Source organism: Prunus persica, chromosome G3 (genome assembly GCF_000346465.2).
Source record: "Prunus persica cultivar Lovell chromosome G3, Prunus_persica_NCBIv2, whole genome shotgun sequence".
NCBI classification, from domain to species: Eukaryota; Viridiplantae; Streptophyta; class Magnoliopsida; order Rosales; family Rosaceae; genus Prunus; species Prunus persica.
In genome coordinates, this window is record NC_034011.1 from 17,552,954 (window position 1) to 17,576,732 (window position 23,779).

Sequence of the window (23,779 nt, forward strand, 5' to 3'; positions counted from 1 at the left end):
AATAGTATAACCAAACATGTAAAATTTAATACCAATTGTTTGTGCAAATATTCTCACGGGAGAATATCTGAGTGATATGTACAAAGATTAATATAGTATAACCAAACATCTAAAATTTAATACCAATTGTTTGTGCAAATATTCTCACGGGAGAATATCCGCTTCTAGATCCTTCGCACTTTGAACTTCTTTCTCTCTTTTCTTCGGTTCCTGTAAAAAAGACCTGAGTAAATAGACCACACTCGAGGGGTGTTGACCAAAGGCCCTCCGATGCCTAAGTTAGTTCGATTGTATCTAGGTGAAACAATAGCTAAAAAATTGTACGAAGTTTTCTCTGTGGTGAGAACCGGGTGGCTGGAGCCATGTGGAGAAACAAATATGGAGGAGTCGTCGGCTAGAGAGAGAGAGGGGCAGAGATTTTGGGGTATTTTTATAGGGTTTCAGAACTAGGTTTAGAGTTAACTTGAGTGTTGAATAAAGCCATGTATTTATGGGGCTCTAGGCATCTAGGGCTTTTCAAAGAATAAACTCTTATTTGGAAGGAGTTTATTCTTTCCCCAAATTGTAGAGATTGAGTCCATAAGGATTTGATTGGGATCAAATCTCCTAATTTGATGATGATATCTCCAAATTAAGATAATATCTTAATTGGTAATATTATCTTTTTAAATAATGATAATATCCCTGTTTTTAGTATCAATTAATTGCCAAATAAATGAGTTTAATTAATTGACCCATGAGATATTCTTCTTGTCCATGTGACTTCTCGTGATTGGAAGCCAAATCATTTGCTCCCACAAATGTTGGACCTTTTGCATGGCGCTTGTGTGGCATGTAGGAAATGAAATTATTCTTTGAGCTTTCCAATTGTATCTTGATGTTCTTCTTTAAATTGGACTCCTTTTGCAAATTGGGTTCCCAATTAAAGTGGGCTTTTGACTTTCCTTGGAGTTAGGCTCCCAATAGAAATAGGCTTGTGTTTTCTTCTTGACTTAGGATGCCCAACCTTCATAAATACAAGACTCCTCCTCACTTTCCTTCAAATCGCGAACTTGTCTTCTCTACTTTCTAGCTTGAGAGAGATCTTGGGGAATTTGTACTGCTTGTCGAAGAGAGGAGTTGCCGTGCATCTCAAGGTAAGTGAAGCATGTGTATTTTTTTCTTCGTTTTTTCTCCTTTGCGGCGAGGACTGGTCCGATGGGTTCTGCCAATTGTCGTCTTGACATCGCTATCGAGGACCAACGGTAGGATGGAATAGATAGGCAAATTGACAGTCGCGCGGCTGGATAGACTAGATAGGCGAATTGATAGTCGCCCAACTGCTGCTGCCGCTGCTTGCAGTGTTGGAGGCTCCGCTGCTTTTTCCGCTTCATGTGTCGTGAGCTAGCTACTAGATTGTGACTCTTGCTGCGATTCAGTAGTTGGGTTGCGTCGCGCGTCTTGCTACGGGCTCTGGTGGCAGTAGGCCACTGCTACTACCTTGGCGATTGTTGGTTGCAGCGGCGGTCTTTTTTTCTTTAGCGATGGGGCTCGCTGCAACTTGGGCCTTTTGCTCGAGCTGCTCCGTGGCTTGCCTTGCAACTCATGCTTCTTCTTTTTCTTTTTGAACCTCAATTCTAGAGTTTTGACATGCTATATGAATTACAATTTTCTTCCCTTTTTGGAGTTGTTTATTGATCATGTCTTTAGAGGATGGTAGCTGAGCACCAAGCTCTCATGTGCCTTAGTATCTGTAGGGAGGCTCCAAAGTGCATAAGAGGAGATTTGTGACTAATCTCCACCTCGTTACGTCTGAAGCTCAGTTCTAGAAGTGGCCACTTATGCTTCTGCCATTCCTGATTACGTGCATGTTAGGATGGTGGAGTCTTTCACTGATGATGCGCCTTGTGTAGATGCGAATGATCCAGACGCTAGAATCATCACCTTCCGTCCCTTTTATTTTTCCTTGGGCTTCATGTTCCCGTTGTCAAATTCTTCAGGGTGGTGTTTTGCACCATGGAGTGTGCTTGAAGTCAGTGTACTCCAAACGTCTACCAAGCCATCATGTGCTTTGAGAATTTAAGCCGTTTCTTCAAGCTGGAGCTGACGGTGTTGGAGTTTTTCTACTTCTTCAAAATGGGGCGATACAAGAAGTATGCTCAAGTCCGTGTATGCAAAGTCAAGTTGTTTGACAATTTCTTTAGAGTTTGAGTATTTAGGTTTGATTTTGTTATGAAAAATTTGTTGATTCTCAAAATAAAGAAAAACACATATGTAGCTCAGAAAATAACCAAACAAACACAATTCAAGAGAGAAACCCCTAAATTGCAGTGAATAGTAACTTCTGTCTTGAACAGTGTTTTAGGGATTTTTTTTGTCCATTTTTGAAGCAAAATACATTTCTAAATAGGGAATGACCTAATTAACACAACTCACTACTTTGCTGTGACATATGAGAATTTTTAAGGTTTTAATGTCATTTTGGTAGGTCAAAAACGTGTTTAAAGTTTTGAAGATATGAAAAATCAAATTAAAATATGTTTTTCCATATTCTTTAATATTCTTGATATTTAGAAGAAAAAAAACATGTTTAATCCATCTTCAAATTTTAAACATAACCATAAACTCATCATGGCATAAACAGATAAGAAATCGTAATAGGTATGGTTGAAAAACGATTTCAATGTGTGCGAATAACTAGGTGCTCTGATACCATTGTTAGAATTCTTTATATGCATGTTCAAGATCTTCCACACAATCTGAAATACGTAAAGACATACCTGGCCCAATATTCCTTGAGTACACGACCTCTGAACTCATTCAACCGTAGCAACAACAGTACTTCTGCTCTCTCTCAGAATCTGGTTAAGCTCTTTCTTTATGATGAGATTAGGGTTAGAGAACGTGTCTAACGAGAGCAGGGTCTTAAGCTTATATAGGGGTAGGTCAAGTCGTCTCTACTCATCACCAATGGCCGACTTGACTAATCTTCCAAGCCCACCAAGCAATGGTTCACGGAAAAAAAAGAAATAAATAGGACCCCTTAATAGGCTTCAAAACCTTTCCTTATTCCACAAGGTTTTGGGCCTTCAGGTATAACCTAATTTAAACTTTTATCAAAATATGATATAACTTAATATCTACTGCACCGATCTAAATAGGAAACATAACATTTGCGTCTCTCGAATGACGCTTCTTGTGGGTTGCATATCCCGAAGTACCCTTAGGAAACTGATAAGATGTACTTAACATTAATTATCGTATAATTAGTTGACTTTAAGGACATATTACTAACATTTGTCACATAGTCATTTAGCAGTTTGACTAATAGTCTAGCTAACTACGGGATGAATTTGTATGTTTTTTGTGATATTGTTCACCCGTTTTCGTGTTTACTCCTGAGGTGGAAGGGCGAAGTTCTCCACTGGCTTGAAGACCATTTGTTGGTCGATAAGTCAGCTTTCTTTGGTGTGTGAGCGTGCCACTGCTAGCGATGTAAATTCTAGCAGACTTCTTTTAGAGTGGATAACTTGCGCCCCAAGTTACTAACTTCTAAAACAGATGATTGTGAATTTGGGTGAGGAATATCTCCCAAGTAAGTTCTTTTCTTGCCTCAGACTGGTGAGGACTTTCATAATTTATCTCAGTATCAAACAGCTGTTCTGGCCAGAAAAATTTGATAGAAGTTGGGCTTTTTTAGGTAGAACTGCCTTTTACAAAACAATAAATATGCATATCGACGCTAGGAAGGTTAAAAGACGGCCGGAACTCCGTTTCTGCTTGGATGGAAGGCTCTGGCTTGGGCTGGACTGGACACACCTAGGTCGGTCCATACTGCTTCGTGACTTCAAATGCTAGGTTGAGCTATAAATCGATACCAAAGTTCGATTTTGGCAGAGCTTTATGTTTACTTCACTCTTCGTGAGGCCTTTTAGTAGGCAGAACTGCAGCTTCTTCAGTTTGAAGAGGCAGAAGTGGCTGTTCTCGAAGGCTTGGTGGGCTAGGGATTGCACTACGAGCGTTGTTCTGCTTGAGCAGGACTTTTCATAAGTTCGCTGAGGTCTCCACGTTTGTGAAGATTCAAATTCTGCTTGCCTTGGCTTTTGCTGAACCAAATTTGTAACGAGAGAGATCTCGTTTTTAGAAGACTTATTTTCTAAGTCTGAACTTTGGAATTCTGATCTAAAGCTGGTTTCTCTTGGAATCCAAGTGAGCTTTTGGTTGTTTTCTTGTTGTTTGTTTTTTTATTTATTGATGAATTGAGTGTCCTTTCCTTCCTTGCCTACTTCTGCTTTTATAAGAGACCCTCTTGGGGAGGTGGTTTCTTTTTAATTTTAATAATGGGCGGTAAAAAGATCTCCTATAATGTAAAGTAAAAGGGATTTTTATCAATCATGGCAGATAGGCTCTCAGTAGTCACCTCCTAAAGTAGTCCCTTCCCTGGTTTCCTGGGTGACAGATTTTTATTTCAACCAATGCCACCATCTGTGTGGGCTAAATTTTATGGCGGTTGGTTTTCTTTTTGTATTTTCTGAACAACTCTCTGTTTCCCGTTCTAACTTTAGAAAGTGTGATCCGTGAATTCCTCGGAAGATGGTGTATTGCTCTGGAGCAAAATCTCCGAACACATATGGGTTTTGGTCTTCTGTTGGCAGTGCTTCAGAGATGTCCCTCTCATATTTTATTTTAGTTGGAATTGCTGACTTTTCAAAACTGAGGTAGTCACGTGGGTATGTTTTTAATCCCTTGGGTTTGAACCCAACAAAAATTACGGGCTGATCCTTGAAGCCCAAATGACAGTTTGGTCTTTCTTGGGCTGAGGGCTTTGTTTTCGACATCCTGGCGTGAAGCCCAATCTGTCTGGATCCTAATTTTGTTATCCTCAAGTTTTTTGGGCTGGGCAGGTAATTTTACCATGGGCTTGTCTTTTGAACTTTGGCGTGCTAGATTTAGGCCCAAACAGATATAAATTTTTTTTTTTTTGGCAAGATTTTAAAGCTCGGGTACTAACTTGAAATGACCTCTAAAGTTTGAGTAGTTTTATGTAGTTAACCCTTTAATTTATTTAGCCAAATTATGGACACACTAAAGACTATTATCTGAATTTTTTAGATTTTTAGAATATTAACCACTCGAGTGACAATATTCTAAATCTTGAGAAAGAAAAATTGGCCAAAAGTCCTTAATTGAGAAATTATAGAATACTACAGTAATATGACCACGTGGTAAATCTTGTACACATGTTATAATATGGTTGAACGAAAGGGTTTATTTTCCCCTTTTTAAGGAATAGTATCAATAAATATCGACGTATATTATAACATGTGCACAATATGTACCACATGACAGTATTAAACACTCTCCTTAATGTGTTAGAAAAGGTTACTTTTCCAAATTTCTCTTGGATATTTGTGTTTATTGACTTATTAAGCAATTAAGTTGCTTTCACGCTACTATATTTTGTATTACATATTGGTGGATTCTATTATGTAGTCAAAGGTTCAACATTTGACCCTCGACCCAAAAAAAAAATTAAAACCTTCTTTTAAAAAACTGCCAAAGCAAAGGAGGAAAATCCAGTAGAGGAGAAAAAGTACCACAACACGAAACAACAAAAACAAAAACCTACTCCCCCCACCCGCCCTCTATCTGACTCAAGTACATCCAAAAGCCAAACTAGTGCTCAATCCTCCGATATGAACCAGGTGTGCTCCTTAAGACCAAATTGAGCCAAAGAATGAGCCACCCTATTTCCTTGGCTAGGTTGATAGTGCACCTCTACAACACTCAATCGTTCCATCAAAAGCCGAACATCTTAAACAAAGTTACCAATATTAGTCCATAATACCTCAATGTCATTTAAGTAACTAATAGCTTCCTGCGAATCAATAATAAGATTGTGAAAACTTTTCGCATAAAGCAATAGTAGGCCCTCCCACAACGCTGTTAATTCAATTTCCAAAATGCCCAAACTCACCGGACCCCAAAATTTTCGACTTGCCTTACAGCACCAAATTGCATGTACCGCATCTCCACCCCTCTTCCCACAATGTAAGCACAAGAAGGAAGGAAGCACCTTTCACTGGACCAACTGCACACCAGTAGGTAAAATATCAGAATCATCTCTCCAAAGGAACAACTTAATCTTGTTTGGGATCTCCAATTGCCACAATTTTTTCCAAGAAACCTTGTGCTCTTAATTTTCAGTTCCATCACATTGTTGAATTAATTTTCAGATGAAACCAATGGCTGATAATATCAATTTTCTTCCCAAAGAGTTTGGAGACATATTGTAGCCAACTAACCTTAAATTTTATACACACAATACAAATGACCTAATCCAATTCCAAACTTTGGTTGCTCTAATCTAATCAGCATCCAAAGCAAAACTAATCTTGATTAATTTACAACATAATCATCATTATCTTGTAGCAGCCACAGCCTGACATAATTAAAATACTGGGTTTGGTTTCAAAGAAAGGGTTTGTTTATTCAGCCATGTCTGCCTCACCACCAATACATGAGATATTTTCAAATTCATTAATTAATTAATTAATTATTTCAACAATGTCAATGGAAATCATTAATTAATCAACCACATGATTTCTAATTTTATCATGCCGTCACTAGTTCATCGTTATCGTGCCGTCACAAATAAGAAATTTGATTGATCTCATGGGACGGCGACTGGTCCCACCTTTCCCCATCATTCTGTCAATCACTCATCGATCACCAACAATAAATGTCGAAAGTGTTCGTTTTCTTTTTTCTTGGTTGAATTTTTGTAAATCTTTTTTAGAACTAAATGAGTTCGAATGCTTTTTTTCTTCACATGAAAATGCGCGAAACCAAACTGTGCAGGTGATTGATTGGATGAGCGGCATGCAGCTGCTGGAATTTCCCTTTGTAATCATTGTGCGTGCAGGAAACTTCAAACATTAGGCGAATTCTAATAAGCCCATCATTCTTTTGAAATTTTTTTATAGTAGATCTAGTATTTATTTGAGTGTATGTAATACTTTTTGTGGTGTATATAGAGGCCCTTCTTACTTGGTTGATGGTTTTTTTATATTTAATTAAAGAAGGTCATGATTTTAAATCTCATAGACGACAGTTTTTGAATAAAGAAAACGAATAGTTCATTTCTAAAAAATGAAATGTTTTGTTTTTTTTTTCGCCAATAGTTCATTCGTAATGAAATTTAAGAGAATTAATGAATCCAAAAATGGTGAGATAAGTGACAACTACTTAGATGGAATTTATAATTTCAAAATTCCAAGTATTTTTTTCGGGTTACTTTATGTTTTCACAAAAAGTTCAAAAGTTTTGGAAATTCTATGTTTCGAATTGTTTCACAAAACCCCTTCGATTAATTTTCTGCCTACAAATTATTGATGTCATAAAACAAAATTTTCTCAAAATAAGTTAACCTCTAAGATGTTCTACCTTATCACAACTTGCCCTAATACGATATGAGGAAATATTGTTCCCCGTTAATGAGGAAATGTTACTTGGTGCCGTGCTTGTTGATGAGCATTTAATAATTAAATTAATTTTGATTCAAATTCTTGAAATGATAAAGATTTCATAGAAAATTATCTTTATTCTCATTCTCGTTTCAGATAATTAGTAAATATTTTAGTGAGTATTCCTCATTCCAATCCTTTCACATTTTGATTCTGTTCTCTATTGGTCGTACAAAACATGGCATAAATGAGAAATTATACTTAGTAGAAGTACAAGTTTATTTAATCCGAAAAGGTTCCCTCAAGTTATTAAGGCCTAATGTTAACATAGTTTACATAAATATTTCTGAGGAACTGTCATTGTCATTGATCTTCAACCTAGAAGTTCAATGCACATGCATGATACTGTTAACAGAAATGCTTAAACAAATTTCTGAACCAGATTCTGAATAGCAAGAAATTCATCCATCAAAACAAAAAGAAAAAGAAAAATCATGAGTAAGCAATAGAAACTGAAGGCTCACAAATGATAATGCATAGTGTTCCATTAAATACAGCTACAATCAATAAAAGCATACATAATAACACAATAGATGATCAAGTCCAAAATGTACAAGTCCTACAATCGGCATTTCCATCCCGGGAGCTGAAAAACGAGAGCTCGTGATGGTCGGAGCATTTGAGAAGGAGATCACAAAACCGTCTCCCTCTCGGGTGGTCCAGCCTACCTACACATATGCTATATACCCTACAGACATTATAATACTACCCACTAGCAACACAAAGCATGAAACAGATTGCCACTGCTGAAAGGCCTGAAAAAACAAGCAGCCTTTTGCATAGCAGATTGGCCTGGAGAGAGAGTGTGAAGGAATAAATGCAGGAATTTAAAGGAACTGAAAGTCAGAACCAAAGTGAATTTGAAGCTTCAAAGATCCCTTGTAAGAAAAAGTCACAAGGCTTCTAGGATCATTGGCTGTGTTTAGAAAATCTGCAACCAGCTGTGATGAGAAATTAGAAGAGGGACTGAGGACTAAACTGATAAAGTAAGAAGTAAAGGAAGAAAGACTATGTGAGTGGAGGAGTTTGAAATGCAATTTGGTAGGTGTTTGGAAGATTTGTCAAGGGAATTTTGCCTAAAACTACTTCTACAACCTAGAGGTGTGAGTGAGAACTGGGGACAGCCTAAAGACCATAATTCCCTTACCACTTTGCAGAGCTCAATCTTTAGAAAGAAAAGAATAATTAACTTTTCAATCTTGGTCCTTCCAAAAGAAGTTCTTCAAGGGATATGAAGAGGAAGAGGAGGAGGCCGAACCCGAGTGGTCTTGCTGCCTTTCAAGTTCAGGACAAATGTTATTAAAGTTCTGCTGATTTGGATTGGTAAAAGGGAGATGTGATTGCAGCAAAAGATTGTTGTTGGTGTCCAAATCATCCCACACAGGACTTCCTGGACCCCAACCTGCTGGAATTGCATTCATCCAAGCCTCTGCCATATCCCCCCAAACCAATTCCTCCGGCTGTGAATTACCTCCTCCTGCAGCATTCATATTCGCCTGAAATTCATCACTCGTTTTAGCTTCACTTGACCCCAATCCCGAATCGTCATCGGTATTGTCTTCTTCGGTATGTGCCTGTGGTGGCGGTGGTGGTGGCATTGCCTCCGTATTTGAAGCTTTAGGGTTTTTCTGAACTTTACGAGATTGCTTACGGTTCCTGGTTGTGGTAGGCATTGAACTTTCGTGAGCTGTTGGAGAAGTAGCTGTTGAGCTTGGAGCTGTGGAAACTGATGTGTTGTCTTTATTGAGGAACAGCTCAGGGAAATTAAGCCTAGCATTCTCTCCCCTCAACTTGAAGGCCTCGCGGTCATAAGCCATGGCAGCATCTTCAGCTGTGTCAAAGGTGCCGAGCCAGAGGCGAGTCCTGTTTCGAGGGAGACGAATTTCAGCTACCCATTTCCCCCAATGCCGTTGCCTCACTCCCCTGTAAAGCTTGGTAGTATTATAAGGCATTGCCGGCGGTCGAAACAATGGTCTTCCATCAGGCCCCAACCTGTTCATCATCATAACTCTCCCTCTTGGACTTAAATTCAAAGCATCACTCCAATACTGGAGAATTTGATGCTGCTGCTGTTGTTGCCAAGTTGTTGAGTCTCCGAGAAAGGGCGGGGGATAACTCATGCCATGTTGCTGCTGCTGCTGCTGCTGCTGAGAAGCAAAAGAGATCATTTGCTGCTGATTTTGTTGTTGTTGCTGTTGTTGTGAAAATGGTGAGGGGTATATAGGCACAGCTGTGGTATTGAATTGGTTGGGAAATTGAACAGGCTGCTGAGAGCCATCAAAAGCAAAAGGAAAAACTATTCTTGAAGATGATGAAGATGGACAAGGAGTGGTTGATGAAGTTGCTTGATGAGCTGAAGAAGCAGAGGATTGAATTGGGTCTTGACGTTCAGGGCTCTTGATTTTCTTGAGAGGCCTCTTTGACATCATGGAAGCTTCATTAAAACCCAGCTTCCATGGCTGGCTCTCGAAGCTAAAACCAAGGTCCTTGTCTTCGTTAATCTCCCAATCCAGGCTTGTTTCCATCTCGCTTTCCTCCACACCCTTCTTGGATTTACCGCTTTTTTTAGCCGCAGCCATACTTGCTGATTTTACCTTCTCGCTTTCTTTCTGAATCCAAGGCTCTCAAATACAATCCCAGAAGCCAAAAAGAGATTGAGATTCAAGAGAATTTCAGATGGGTCACCGAAGTAAATACGCCAAGAAAAAACAAAACAAAACAAAAAAATCGATTCCGATAAAAGAGAAGAAAATTCAAATAACCCAGAAACAAATTTTGGCAAAGGAATAAAAAAAATACAAAGACTGAATTTTGGAATCTGGGTTTCAATTTGAAAAGCTAATCCGATCGAACGAAAAACAGAATCGGATACCAAAAGCGCAAAATCTTGAGGAACCCATCTAAATTCTCTGAATGTAGAGCTTGAATTCAACAAAGAGAACGAGCAGGGCACGGCAAGTAACGAATATGCGAGAGGTTGTTGATGAAGTGCAGAGTGTTTGGGTGTGAAGACGAAATGTTTTGGTGCGGCTAGAGAAAAGCAGAGGAGCGAGAACAGAGGAGTATCTAAAAATCTATGTGAGGAGAGACGGAGCAGGAGAGGGGGGGTTTATAAGAGAGGAGATAAAGATTTTGAATAAAGACTTTTTGAGGAAAGAGAGAGAGAGAATATGTAGAAGTCTCGGGATTGGTTGGCTCTGCTTGGGCCCCACACGGCTTGCTTTCCTTACTTACACTCCAATTTCTCTCTGTACCCACTAACCACCCCCCATCTGTCCTTCCGTCTGTTTTTATCTGTAATTAAAGCAAGGGGATTTCACAATTTGTTTTAAAAAATAAATAGAGTAAAGGATTTACTAGTGTAGTGGTTTGAAATATTTATTTTCTTAGGTAAAGTTCTGGATTCGAATCCTAGCATTCATATTGTGTGTGTGAGTTTAATATGTTATCGCCCCTTTCAATAGAAAAGATCCTAAAAAAAGAAAGAAAAAGGAAATATGTTGCTTGTATCCGTACAGTTTATGTGGCATGTATGTGTGTATTGAGTGTTGCAAGTATTTGACTGCTACAAAATTAGCTTCACAAAACATGTGTTGAATTGAATAGTAAGATGAGTGAAATCTTGTAGAAAGTACCAAATGGCTTGAATAAGTTGTTTGAATATTTATCATTTGCCTCATTGGTCCCATCCCGGTAGGAGGGGGGTGGGATAAGAAGTCTAGAATGTTGGACCCTCGTTCGAATTATGAGTTTTGAACATTGCATTCTAAACATATTCCCAACTCCGTGTCAACTCTTTTCTCATTTTCTAATTTGGGACTTGAGTTGTTCCTGGAAGATTTAGGTTAGTTCTAGTTGCATTTCTACAGAAAAAAGGCCTATTTTATTTTGCTTTTTATTTCTTTTAAATTTCCTTGCAGTAGTAGCACACGTGTTATCATTTCGTAGAAATCGTAATTTTGTCGAATCAAAACTAACGAAATGAAAACTGCATTTCTCCAGAATAAAAACTGTATGTCACTAGACCAAATGATCATTATGCATCTTACTTTCATAAAATCTCATAATTCGATCACAACTCACGAAATTCATAAAATCAACTTGATTTCATGTGGATTCATTTTATGTAGTTGGATTAAATTGGATACAAATTTTGAAATTTTTTATTACAACTATGTTTGGTAATTTTAGGTCCGATAAAAACAAAATAATTTTTCACAAATATGCCCATTCTAGCATGCCATTTTATTATTAAAGTAAATCATTCAAGTTTGATACTTGAGAAAAATTTGTAACACATAGGAACCAATTAAAAATTGATAAGTGACAAATTGCGGGCATATTTTATTTTTATTTTTTTCCCAAATAGGCTCTTTAAATTATTTTATTAATATTATAAAATATTGTGTTAGAATGATCTATTTATGAAAATCACCCCCTTATATTACAGTATTCTTTACTTTTTCAAACTGCTGATGGAGTATGATATAATAAAACAAGATATTGGGCTGGCAAATGGTCAACCAAGTAGAAATGATCATTAAACCCTAAACCCTAAACCCTAAAGAAAAGTTACGTCACCAATTTTCCAACCCCAGCCGGCCAGCCCAATCATTTACCAAAAATGAAGTTACTAATAATAAAGTTTCCAAGTAAATAATTTCATAATTGCTATAAAATAAATAAATAATTTAATAATTAGGATTTAAACATGCTTTTAGAAAAAGAAAAAGAAAAGTTGAAGTCACTTCAAAGAGATTTTAGACATGCTTTTTTCTTTAATTACAGAACAAAAAATATCTTCAGAGTTGTGATACGTGGTCAAATCTTTATTATGGTGATTGGATTGTGTGGTCAAATTTTTATTTATGATCACCTACCTCTCACATACAGAGAGACGTTTAAGTAATTTTAAGCGGTTTACTAAAAGAGTCCTAGTGAAATTAAGGTTTAATTTGAGATTACTTTGAAAATAATTAGTTGTAAAGTAAAATAATTTTATGTTTGATAAACAATATTTTTATAGTTATTTTTAAACTCTTCCTATATCTATAATGTTAGAGTTTTTTTAAACAAAATTTTTTATATATTGTTCGTATGACATATATGCTAATTCACGTGACAAATACAACGTGCAAGTAAGCGAAAAATGCGTCAATCGGGCTGCTTATCTGTATACATACTTTAAACCAACTGTTTTAGCATGTCAAAGAAAAATTTTAAAAAAAAAAAAAAATTGCATAAGCTCAGAGTGTTAAGCTAATTAATAAGCATAAGCATATAATGTATGGGGTTTGTTTGTGTGAAACAAGTGATCCACGACTCCTCCACGTTAGAGGGCTCTCACTTTCGGTGAGAGCCATTAGAAAATAAAATTGTCATATCTCCTTTGTCGTTCCGTAAGTCAACAAACATAAAACGGTTTCCTCAAAGGGGCGGTGAGAATCGGCACGTGTCGGTGGTCCACTCTTCATCTTTAATCATTTTCTTCTTTTTTTCTTTTTTTTTTTCTATGAATATTTGTCCAAGTCCACTAAACAAAGTTGCTTGTCTTTTTACAAATTATCATGCCCCATCATAGATATTTTGGGGAGTCTACATAAATTCATATTGATGGTTGAATGCTACGCGTAAATTCTTTTAGTTTGAGATTGTGAATTTGCTCTGATGCTATTCTAGACATTCATTAAATTATAAAATAAAAAAATGAATTACAGTAAAGTAAATTGTTTAAAAGAAAAAAAGAAAGTAGCAATAACAATAACCTTCGACTTCCCCTAACCGTTTGTGATACATCCATTGTTTAAGCATGTAGGATCTAACATGTTTCTGAATGTGTTAGAAAATTCACATATGTGTTTTTGGATGACCATATAGAGGTGTTGGCGATGGTGATTGAGAGCTTCTACTTTGGTTCTTTTATAGGAAATTCCTAAACTGCCTTAGAAAGTGAGTCTTTTAGTCGGTCTAGAGATTTTCGAGGCCCAGGGCATCATTGAAAAATAATCATGTGCACAAATAACTCGACAAAAACATGTTGTATTATTGTATATATAAATTTTATATTAGAAAAAAGTTGAAAATTTTACAACCATAAAAATGAAAAATCAGGCCTCAAAGAAAATACCATTTTATTTTTGTACTATCTAACTTTTTATATATAATCAGTCACAAGAGACAATACAAAAAAATAAAGTAGTAAATAGAAGAATCCAAAATGCTGGTTTCCAAACTCCTTTTTAATGTAATCCAAAACTCAATAAGACGTTCCACCATTAAAGGAGTTTTTGAACAACTTTTACCAGTCGAAAAATTTGACCATCTTTAAGATGATTGGCCAGAAAAGAACAAAAACAATCCCCCTTATTAGACATCTATGTGCATAAATAAAAGAAGCTTCCTAAGTTGGGAATGAAACGTGGCTTTGATTCGTGCATTTTGGTTGCTTTCACAATCTATCTATAGAAATGGAAGATCTCTTCCTCCTCCCAAAAACCATTTGGTTTATGGACAAAGAAAGACTGGTCTTTTTCTTTGACCGCCTCTCCAACAGTAGACACAATTCACCAACTTTTTCTGACTCTCTTGCCAATGAAATAAAGAGGGATGCATTCGCATGTCATGGCATTTCTATAGTTCTTGGCAAAAACATGCATATATAAAGTGTGTCACGCTCACAAATGATGGGTTCTTTCCTATTATGTGATTCAATATGTACCAATATTATTATTCTTTGTATGACTGACAGAGAAACAAACCTAAATATGCCATTTTTCAATACGATTACAGAACTATATGCATGCATTATTTGACTGATATTGATGAGCCAAATACATCAATTATAGTGAGTGACGTGAATCATGTGTGGTCTAATGAAACATTGTATCTGAATAAATTGTTTGGTTTTTGTACCATATTCACATTAAAGCATCCAATTCAAGATAAGGGTGTATGGACTTCAAGCATAAAAAGAGACCCTATATATATAGAGGAGGCAATACATTAAAATTGTTGTACTATATAAATTGAAAGGCTCTCATTTTAAGCAAAGCTAGTTCGAAACTCCTACGGAAGCATGCACCGTCAAAGTTGTATAACAATTATTTCATACAATGACAGCAAAATACAAATTTAAAGAGAAAGAAAAGAAAAAAGGATCATGACAGAACTAGCACACAGATCGATCATGCAAGAACTAACTTCCCACTAATTATTCTCTCTTTCTTTGTTTTTTGTTTTTGTTTTTTTTGTTGTTGTTGTTATCGTCGTCATCAAAGTTAGGAAGGAGAGGATGCTGTTCAAGGGCAGAACAATACTAAGGGTGTTGTCTTTGTCATTTTACTTTTATTTATTTTTATATTACTTTATTTACTTAAGTTTACAATGTAAATAGGGAAGCACCTCCCATTTGGATTCAAATAAAAATACTAGAAAATCAAATTCCCATCAAATCAAAATATGAAAAATCGGTTTTAGTGCAAAATCAAGTTTTCTTATTTGATGTGTAAGGAATAAAAGCCGCCAAAAATTATCTTGAGAAAATAATTATTCTGAAAATCCATTTTTCAATATTTTTACATAAAACAACTTTTCATGTATGATATGAATGCATGAATGAACCTAAGGTCAATCTAGCTAAAAAGCCTTAGATGTTCAATCCACTATGGTGTTAAACCCTATTTGGTTTATGTTAAAACTTATTTAAAATTAGTCTATAGAGCTATGAACTAGCTTGGTTTATATGATTTAATGTTTACTTTTATTTCTAGAAAGACTATAGAAATTGTAAGTACCAAATAAAATAATCATTAAATTTTAAGCTAATAACTTTAGTTAGCCCATCCGTTGAAAAATTCCTGGTTCCGCCCTTGGTGCTGTTCTCACACACACACTATCAGGTACAACAAAGGTTCGAACTTGAGACCATTAATCTGCACATCAAGTCTTTTCCACTGATTTACAAGTTAAGATCCTTTCTCCAATTGGGTACCCCATTGACAAATCCTACTACTTATCCATTGATTGTCAGCCGGAAACTCTTGGGTATTTGATTGATGCATATAATTAGTCTGAAAATTCACGTAACCCACATATATATAAATATAACATATATTCTATCAACTGATATAGTCAACCAATATAATACTGATGAGTGGTGGTGGTGAGTGCATGAAATGGTTCTCATATATATAATGGAGTCCTCGTGGTGGAAAAAACCATTGTATTAATTAGTGAAATTCTAAAACAAAGACCCACCTAATAGCCTAATATAATAAACAATCATTCTAATTAATTACTTCCTTAATTATTAATCATATCTTTTGTTTTTTGATCAAGTTATTAATCATATCTTAGCCTCCAAACCTTTGTGCAAGCAATGTCTAGCACAATGTAGCTTGGACACGTGTCATGCATCCGATAGTACATACCTCATTATTTACACCACTCTTATTAGTTAAAAATGGCCATTGACAGAGAATGCAGGAAGGTGTGTTCTTCTGCCATTGGCCAGTTAGAAAACATAGGTTTCCTCGAAACGAATTGAAGTGAAACCCTAGCTAATTGGCCAATTCGAGGAAGTGTTTTGCACTGACCAAAACGACATCATAATCATCCTCGGTGGCCCATTTGGGTAATGGCCTAAATATTTCAATAATAAAGTGTATATATATATGCATTTCAAATTCTCGATGCTCAGTTGAGGATTGGTTATGGCTGCAACAGGATGGTGGTCTCCACACGCTTCCCTTTCAAGTTTCAGGGGTTTTGAGTGCATGGCAAACACAATCGTGAGTGTTTTCTGTACAGTTTCCTCCACCTTTGTGTGCAGGGGGTGGTTGACAAAGATAAACTTCAGTATATAATATTGGAAGGCTGGAAAGTAAGAACAAACAGATAAATATAACTACAAGATATTTATTATATAACGACGACAAAATAAATACTTAATTGATCTCATGTGTGGTGGGCAGTCTCCAAGATGCAACAACCATCTTGTACGATTAGTTCAGATGCATCCCATTGGTTTCTATGAGATGGATATTCTTAGGAAGAGTTCAAAATGATTCTAATATACCTTTATTTATAGGTTACATTCTAACTTATTTTAAAACTTCAAGGACCGGTAGTGTAAGGGTCTTAGAGCATCTTCATCTATAAGGGTTAAATCTAGGGTAAGGACAAGTAAGGGCTGCCATTATTCACATGAGTAGTGTCAGCATTGTCATTTGTGGTTCCACCCATGAGGGTTAAGTCTAGAATAAGTCTAAGGCAAATACTATTCATTGTACTTTATTTCCTATTTTTTTATACTTTAAACCATTAATTTTGATAATCTTTTGTAATTAAATTTTCGGATAAGATTTTTGGTTATCACGCGTCCATTATTTTTCAGAAAAAATTTTCGGATGAGAATCTCGGTTGCCACGTGTCTTATTACAGATAAAAATTTCGGATATTTATTTAAAAAAATTATAATCTCAGATTTCAGATAAGATTTTCAACCTCTAAAATTGTGCCATGTGTCCCATATCAGATAAGATTTTCATAATTAATTAACAAATTATATTCTTAGATTTCAGATAAAATTTTCACCATTTAAAATTGTGCCACGTGTCATCTCTATCTTCAGAACCATAATTTTCAGGAGACATATGGCATTTCCTGAACGTTCAAACATATGGCACCGAACCATGATTCTCAGATTTCATAATTAATGCACGAAATTTTTTTTGCCTTGCCCCGTGGCACCGAACCACATTTGTGCTTGTATGATCTATTAAAAATAAATAATTGGAAGTGCAAGAAAAAAAAGAGTGAGTGGAGAATTGGTGTAGAAAGTAAATAATGTGAGTGGAGAGTAAAAAATATTGGATGGAGAAGAAATTGTATGAAGATTTGGTGTGGAAAGTAAATAAAATGGTTAGGTATTTATAGGGAAAAAATTCAGAATTTTTTGGTATTTTTTTAAAAAAAATTCAGAATTTTGTCGATTTTTTTTAGCCAAAAAAACAAGGACCGTCGGATTTCTGGAAAAAACAATCGGAGCGTCTCTATTGCGACACGTGGCACATGCCCGTTAGATTCTATCAGGACTGACGTCAGCGCGCGGAAGTCAAATTTTTTTTACCGTTGGCTCATGGGCTCCAGCTGAAGCCCAGTCGAAACTTGCCCTTGGGCCTGCCTGGGCTAGTGGGACCCAGTTCTTGCCCGGGCTTCTTCTCTCGCGCTGGAGGGCGCTTGGGCTCACCAAGGGGGCCTTTCCCCCAGTTTGGGTTGCGCGCTAGAGATGCTCTTATAGTTCAAGTGGTTTAAAGTATTAATTTATGTAATCAAAACTCTAGGTTTGATTCTCCCCTCCTCCAATATCGCCTATCACAAAAAACTTCTAGGACTAATTGGACTAAAGCAAAGAATCCAATTAATAGTTGGCTGGAGGACTAATATAAAGAATCTAAATAAATGAACAATTCAATAGTCCAATAAAAAAGAACTTAAAAACTAAATATTTTTAATTAAAAAGAAAAATTTGCATAAATACCACATGAACTAATAAGGTTGTGAGCAGTTATCACCCAATGGAACATTTTCGACAGTTTGCTACTCAAAACTTCACTATTTCATCTAATTTTTTGTAAAAAAGTTTCAGTTATACATACAAACATGTACATGTAGTCAAATTCAAATTAGTCATAATTTTAATTAAATCGAAATAGCTAACTGAACAAAAACCGAAAATAATTCAGAAGTATAGAAATTGAACCAATTGAAATATACTATAAATCACCCAACTGAAAAATAGCAAACCAAACAATTATGGAAATTCTTTGATTATTTGGTTTTGGTAAGCCCTATCACAGATTATAACCCGCCAAATGACAAGCTTAAAAATGACAAAGTCCAGGAATTGTAATCAAGCGGCGGATCATCTTGCGTCGCTGGCACTATCGAGGAGGAGTACGGAAGTTTGGGTTGAATGGCCCCCCACCTCTCTTGTGCACATCCTTTGCAAGGATGGACTCCCTTGTCCTCACCATGCCTAATTTGACTGTTGATTGGTCTTGAATCGTTTTAACATCCTTATGGTTGGATTGTTTTTCTGGCGCTTTTCTTCTTGATCAGTCTAAATGTGTTGTTTGTTTTCTGGACTCTTTACGCATTGTCTGTTTCCTTGCATGGACAGACTTGTTTCCCTCTGTATGGGCGTGGGCCTTTTGTTTAGGGATTTCTTGTGCTTTGAATATAAGATATTTTCGACCAAAAAAAAAAAAAAAAAGACAGAGTCCCCCTAATCAACATACCGAAGAAATTTAGTACCCCATTTCACAAGTAATAGCTTTTAATATATGATAAAAGCAGCCATCTTCACTTCTATAAATCTATCTTGACCTCGTCTGCTTGACAATGTATACATGGTATGCGCCCGATCAAAAGGGGATGACAACAGTAGAAAAAAAAAAAGAGAAGGGGAACAAAAATAGTTCAACAAAGAAATAAGATTTAAAAAGAGAATGTAATGCCAACGGGATCTAATATAATGAAAAATAGCCTTGATTTGCAGAATAAAGGTCTCACATTCAAATCCCCACAGTATCATAGTTGTGTGTGTGTGTGAGAAATCTCACTCCCATATAGTTTAAACTATCGCTTGTACTAAAAAAACAAAAAAAAAACAAAGAGAATGCAATGAATGATAGGCCTGCGAACATGGAGGCCAGGCAATGTGTATACTGTTGAATGTAGACCCATCACGACATGTAGGCCCAAATGTAAGGGCCTTCTACCATTTTTCTATTGGACCTAGTATTTCTACAAGAATTGATTTGTCTTGAGCCCATTACCAATACAAGAGGCCCACAATCTGGCTTTCCACCTTTCACTAACTATAGATTGATTAGAAAAAACATGTCTTTCTGCCGCAGATGCAGCAACATCCACACAACTTCCACTTGTTGCTTTACTTATCTATAATGCATGATTTATGGCGTAAATGCATTTAATCCACACTTTTGAATTTTGTCCTCATTATCCAGCAAAAAATTTCCCCACTCTGAATATTGACAGGCTTTTGTAATTTCTTTTGGGTGTTGAAATGCCCTTTTTTGAATGGCAAATGTTTGTGTAGATGTGAGTTAAGTCAGTTGATTAAGATAGTATATTCACTTTCTTGCTCCAGAATTCGATCATCCTCCCCACACATTAGAGTAGTTTAAAATATCACTTTGTTGAAAATCAATAAAACAATATGACAGAGTTCTTTCCTTAGAATGAGCCTTTTCTCAGTCATTGGGCCAATTTCTCTCTCTCTCTCTCTCTCTCTCTCTCTCTCTCTCTCTCACCAGGCCATTGCTCAATGAACTTATGCCAGATCACTGTGCTCTCATATATTATTTCATAATCGGGCAATGTTTTCCTGGAAGTCCTGGTGTTGCATCCAATCCGTTAATTGGTCAACAAACTTCTTTTTAGGAATTGGTGAAGTAAGGTGATTTATGACCGTGGCATAGACCGAAGCGAATTGTTCCCACCCCTATTATTTAGTTGTTTTTCATTCGACAAGAAAATATGGTGAGTGATAAAGAAAAAAGAACAACTAAATGTGATAAGTAGCACCACAACTTTACCACTAGCTATAATCACCTACCAAGTGAAGAAACATTCTATCTAATCTTTTACATACATATTCGATTTCTTGTTTGACGCTGGAATTAACCTTACCCTAAACCGTTATATGTTTAATACGAACTACCACTTCAGTAAAGGGTCTACTGTAAAAAGTGAAAAGTTACCACCTAACGAAAAGTAAAAGTGAAGAATTACCCATATAGGATTTGAAAGGAGGAACGGGGTCTATAACATAAAGACAACATTCTAGGATGAGAAGGCATGGCATGAAAAAGACCGCAAGGGAAAAACTGACCAAGAAAACGGTGAACCACCATCACTCATTCACGCTCTCCCTTGGATTAGATAAGATAATGGAGCGCCTTCCACGTGGCACGGTCATAGTGGTGCCTAGCGATAAGGCTAGCATTCAAAATGTTCCTCTGCTTCATGTGGTCTACATGGTGTAATGTCAGCATTTTTATGATCCAAAGGTCCAAATTTGATTTCAGTAAAGTAAATGGAATTTGGACCCTAGGATGTGAAATAGCTAGTCAGACCACTATATATAGGAAGGGTGAACAGAAGCTGTGCAACTCAACTGAAAAGTAAAGACCTCTAGCAAAGAAGAGGGCTAAAGAGAGCACAGAGCAATGGCTTCCTCCATGATTTCTTCAGCTACCGTGGCTTCGGTTTACGCTGACCGTGCCGCCCCGGCACAAGCTAGCTTGGTTGCACCATTCACTGGCCTCAAGTCTGCCTCAGCTTTCCCCGGCGCCAAGAAGACCAATGACATCACCTCCATTGCAAGCAATGGTGGAAGAGTGCAATGCATGAAGGTAAGACTACTTATCAACATGTTGCTACAATTAATTTACATTCAAAACAATATACCCAAATGCATGTTGAAGTAACTACTTCACGAGGAACCGAAATACATAACTTGTGAATATACAAATGAATTGTCTGAATTACAGTCTGATAACTTAACATGTCGTAAAAAAATACAATTTTTTTCATAATCGTAGCATATTTACATACCCACTATTAACTATAATTAAAGAAAATGTAGTTTATTTCCAAGCTTACCAATCCTTTCGTGTGCTTCCTGGCCGCTAATTAGTAATAGTTCCTCTATTTTTTTGGCCAAGAAGGTACTAATCGAAGTACTAGAACATCGATTTATCGAATATTTTGATTGATACAGGTGTGGCCTACAGTTGGACTGAAGAAGTTCGAGACTCTCTCCTACCTTCCACCACTCTCTCCTGAGTCTTTGGCCAAGGAAGTAGACTACCTTCTCCGCAAGAACTGGGTTCCCTGCTTGGAATTTGAGTTGGAGGTTAATAATTTCTTTTTATAAACTTATTTATATATGTTAGCTTCATGTAATATTTGTTTGCTGACTTAATTTTCTTGAACAAAATTGTGGTTTTATAGAAGGGATTTGTGTACCGTGAGAACCACAGGTCACCAGGGTACTATGATGGAAGGTACTGGACCATGTGGAAGCTGCCCATGTTTGGATGCACAGACTCTTCCCAAGTGTTGAAAGAGCTCGAGGAGGCCAAGAAGGCTAACCCCAACTCTTTCATCCGTATCATCGGATTCGACAACGTTCGTCAAGTGCAGTGCATCAGTTTCATCGCCTACAAGCCTGCAGGCTACTAATTTCAAGTTTCATGATTTTTATTTTATGTTGTTTGTGGCTTGTTAGCCAAGGGTCTCGGTGGTTTGTTTAAGTCTGTACTTAATTAGGCCTTTCAAGACCTTTGTTGGTTTCTTTTCTTTCCCTTTTTCGAGACAATTTCCTTTGTTTTCGAAGTTGGTGTTTTTCGGATTCATAATGTGGTGGTGTTGAGAATATTCATGAATAAAATGATATCCGTATTTTATTTTCAGTCCGAATAAAGCTACATGTAGCATGTTTATTAATTACATTACTAATTACATCTCTCATCTCTTACTAAGACATACACTCACGCACATGTTTAGAGGTGTGGTGAACAATGTTATTGGTAATAATGTAATAATAGTTTTATTGTTTTCTAATTAGGATTTTAATTCAGTTTCTAATTTCCTTTATGAGTTTGGGAATGTACACAGATGATGGTGAATTATACTGGGGAAAGTTGAAATTTGTTCTGAAGATTACTCAAGGTGAATAAGATCTCTTCAATGATTTTCTCAAAAATACTTCTCTTAAATGCAATTGTTCATGAAAACAATTCAAGTTTGATAGCCAGATAAGTAACTAAAGTAAGTATAAAATTAAAAATTACCAACAAATTGCAGTATTTGTATGTACCCAAAAGGAAAAAACAAAAGCTTTCTCAAGTCTGTTTAAATTGGATATATTCAAACAAGATATACAACTTTTTAAGTTCAATTTTACGTTTTCTATTGAAGCATGAGCTTATAACTAAGCAGAACATTAAAGTCGTTAACCACGTCATAAGCCTTCAGGTTATAGATGGGTACCAAATTACAAAATCACAACATAAGCTCAGTCCCATTTTGATGGCACATTTTTTGAGCCAGAATTCAGCTACTAATTGCTAACTTAATTTTTGCAATATTTCTTTATTTTTATTTTGAAATTCAATAAAACCTTCTTCAAGCACTTGCGCTTCTATCAATTTCGTATCACACATTTTTTCAATTGACCGACTAGTTTTCTTGGACCCTAGATAGCTACACTTATGGACATGCATTTCTCCAGATAAAGAAAAAGATAAGCTGGGTCATTTCAAAGTCGCCGCACTAAAATTACAACTTTACCCTAAACCCTATATTCATATCCACACAGAAATTTCGAAGCTGGCTTCCAACCGTGTTTTGTGTTTACACGAGCTTGATGACGACCCTCTAGATGAAATTAGTGATTTGTTAAAGAATGAATCAATCTGGTGTGAAATGACCAAAGTCAGTTGTCATGCAAAGCCAGAAGAAGAAAAAAAATAATGGACAATCATGTTAAAATATGAAAATTATGAGAGAACTATGAGAGAATATTTGTTTGTGGGAATTTTCTGTGTATTCTTCTCCTTGTAGGAGGTCTTATTTATAATACAACGAAACCTGAATGGACAAGTAAATAATAAATTCCTAAATCTATTTACAGTAAAAAATCATGAATTAAAGTAAATCAATTACAATTATAATAGGAATTCTTGGTGTGTAAGGAAAGTAAGTCAATATCCACAAGTCACGCCAACACTCCCCCTCACGTTGGTGCATAGATGTCGCTAATGCCCAACTGATCCAGTGAATTGTGGAATGTTTTACTGGAAATCGCCTTTGTCAAAATATCTGTCAATTGATCCTCGGATTTCACAAAAGGAAACTGAAACACTTTAGCCTCAAGCTTCTATTTGATGAAGTGTCGATCCACCTCAACATGTTTAGTACGATCATGCTGAATCGGATTCTGCGCAATGGTTATAGCAGCCTTGTTGTCACAAAAGAGATTCATTGTGGATGTAGGTTTATACCTAAGTTCAGTAAGCAACTTTCTTAACCAAAGAAGTTCACAAATCCCTTTAGTCATGCCTCTGAACTCGGCTTCTGTACTGGATAAAGCTACTACATTCTGTTTCTTGCTTCTCCATGTCACCAAATTACCTCCCACGAATGTGAAGTAACCCGATGTGGATTTTCTATATGTTACA

At 36.4% G+C, this 23,779-nt stretch overlaps 2 protein-coding genes across 2 annotated transcripts; one reads left to right on the forward strand and one right to left on the reverse strand.

Moving 5' to 3' along the window:
• LOC18781642 (ethylene-responsive transcription factor ERF053) lies at window positions 7,930-10,775 on the reverse strand. The gene has a single exon (XM_007216786.2). The coding sequence runs from the start codon at window positions 10,082-10,084 to the stop codon at window positions 8,699-8,701; it is 1,386 nt and encodes a 461-aa protein (XP_007216848.1). The 5' UTR covers window positions 10,085-10,775; the 3' UTR covers window positions 7,930-8,698.
• LOC18783492 (ribulose bisphosphate carboxylase small chain, chloroplastic) lies at window positions 20,604-22,016 on the forward strand. Its single transcript, XM_007214989.2, has 3 exons — window positions 20,604-20,947; window positions 21,316-21,450; window positions 21,549-22,016. The coding sequence occupies exons 1-3, from the start codon at window positions 20,762-20,764 to the stop codon at window positions 21,777-21,779; spliced, it is 552 nt and encodes a 183-aa protein (XP_007215051.1). The 5' UTR covers window positions 20,604-20,761; the 3' UTR covers window positions 21,780-22,016.

Coding starts and splice junctions, on each gene's coding strand:
- LOC18781642 (XM_007216786.2), bottom strand. CDS start 10,084: ATGGCTGCGGCTAAAAAAAGCGGTAAATCCAAGAAGGGTGTGGAGGAA.
- LOC18783492 (XM_007214989.2), top strand. CDS start 20,762: ATGGCTTCCTCCATGATTTCTTCAGCTACCGTGGCTTCGGTTTACGCT. Junction 20,948..21,315: donor GAAGAGTGCAATGCATGAAG/GTAAGACTACTT, acceptor TGATTGATACAG/GTGTGGCCTACAGTTGGACT. Junction 21,451..21,548: donor GCTTGGAATTTGAGTTGGAG/GTTAATAATTTC, acceptor GTGGTTTTATAG/AAGGGATTTGTGTACCGTGA.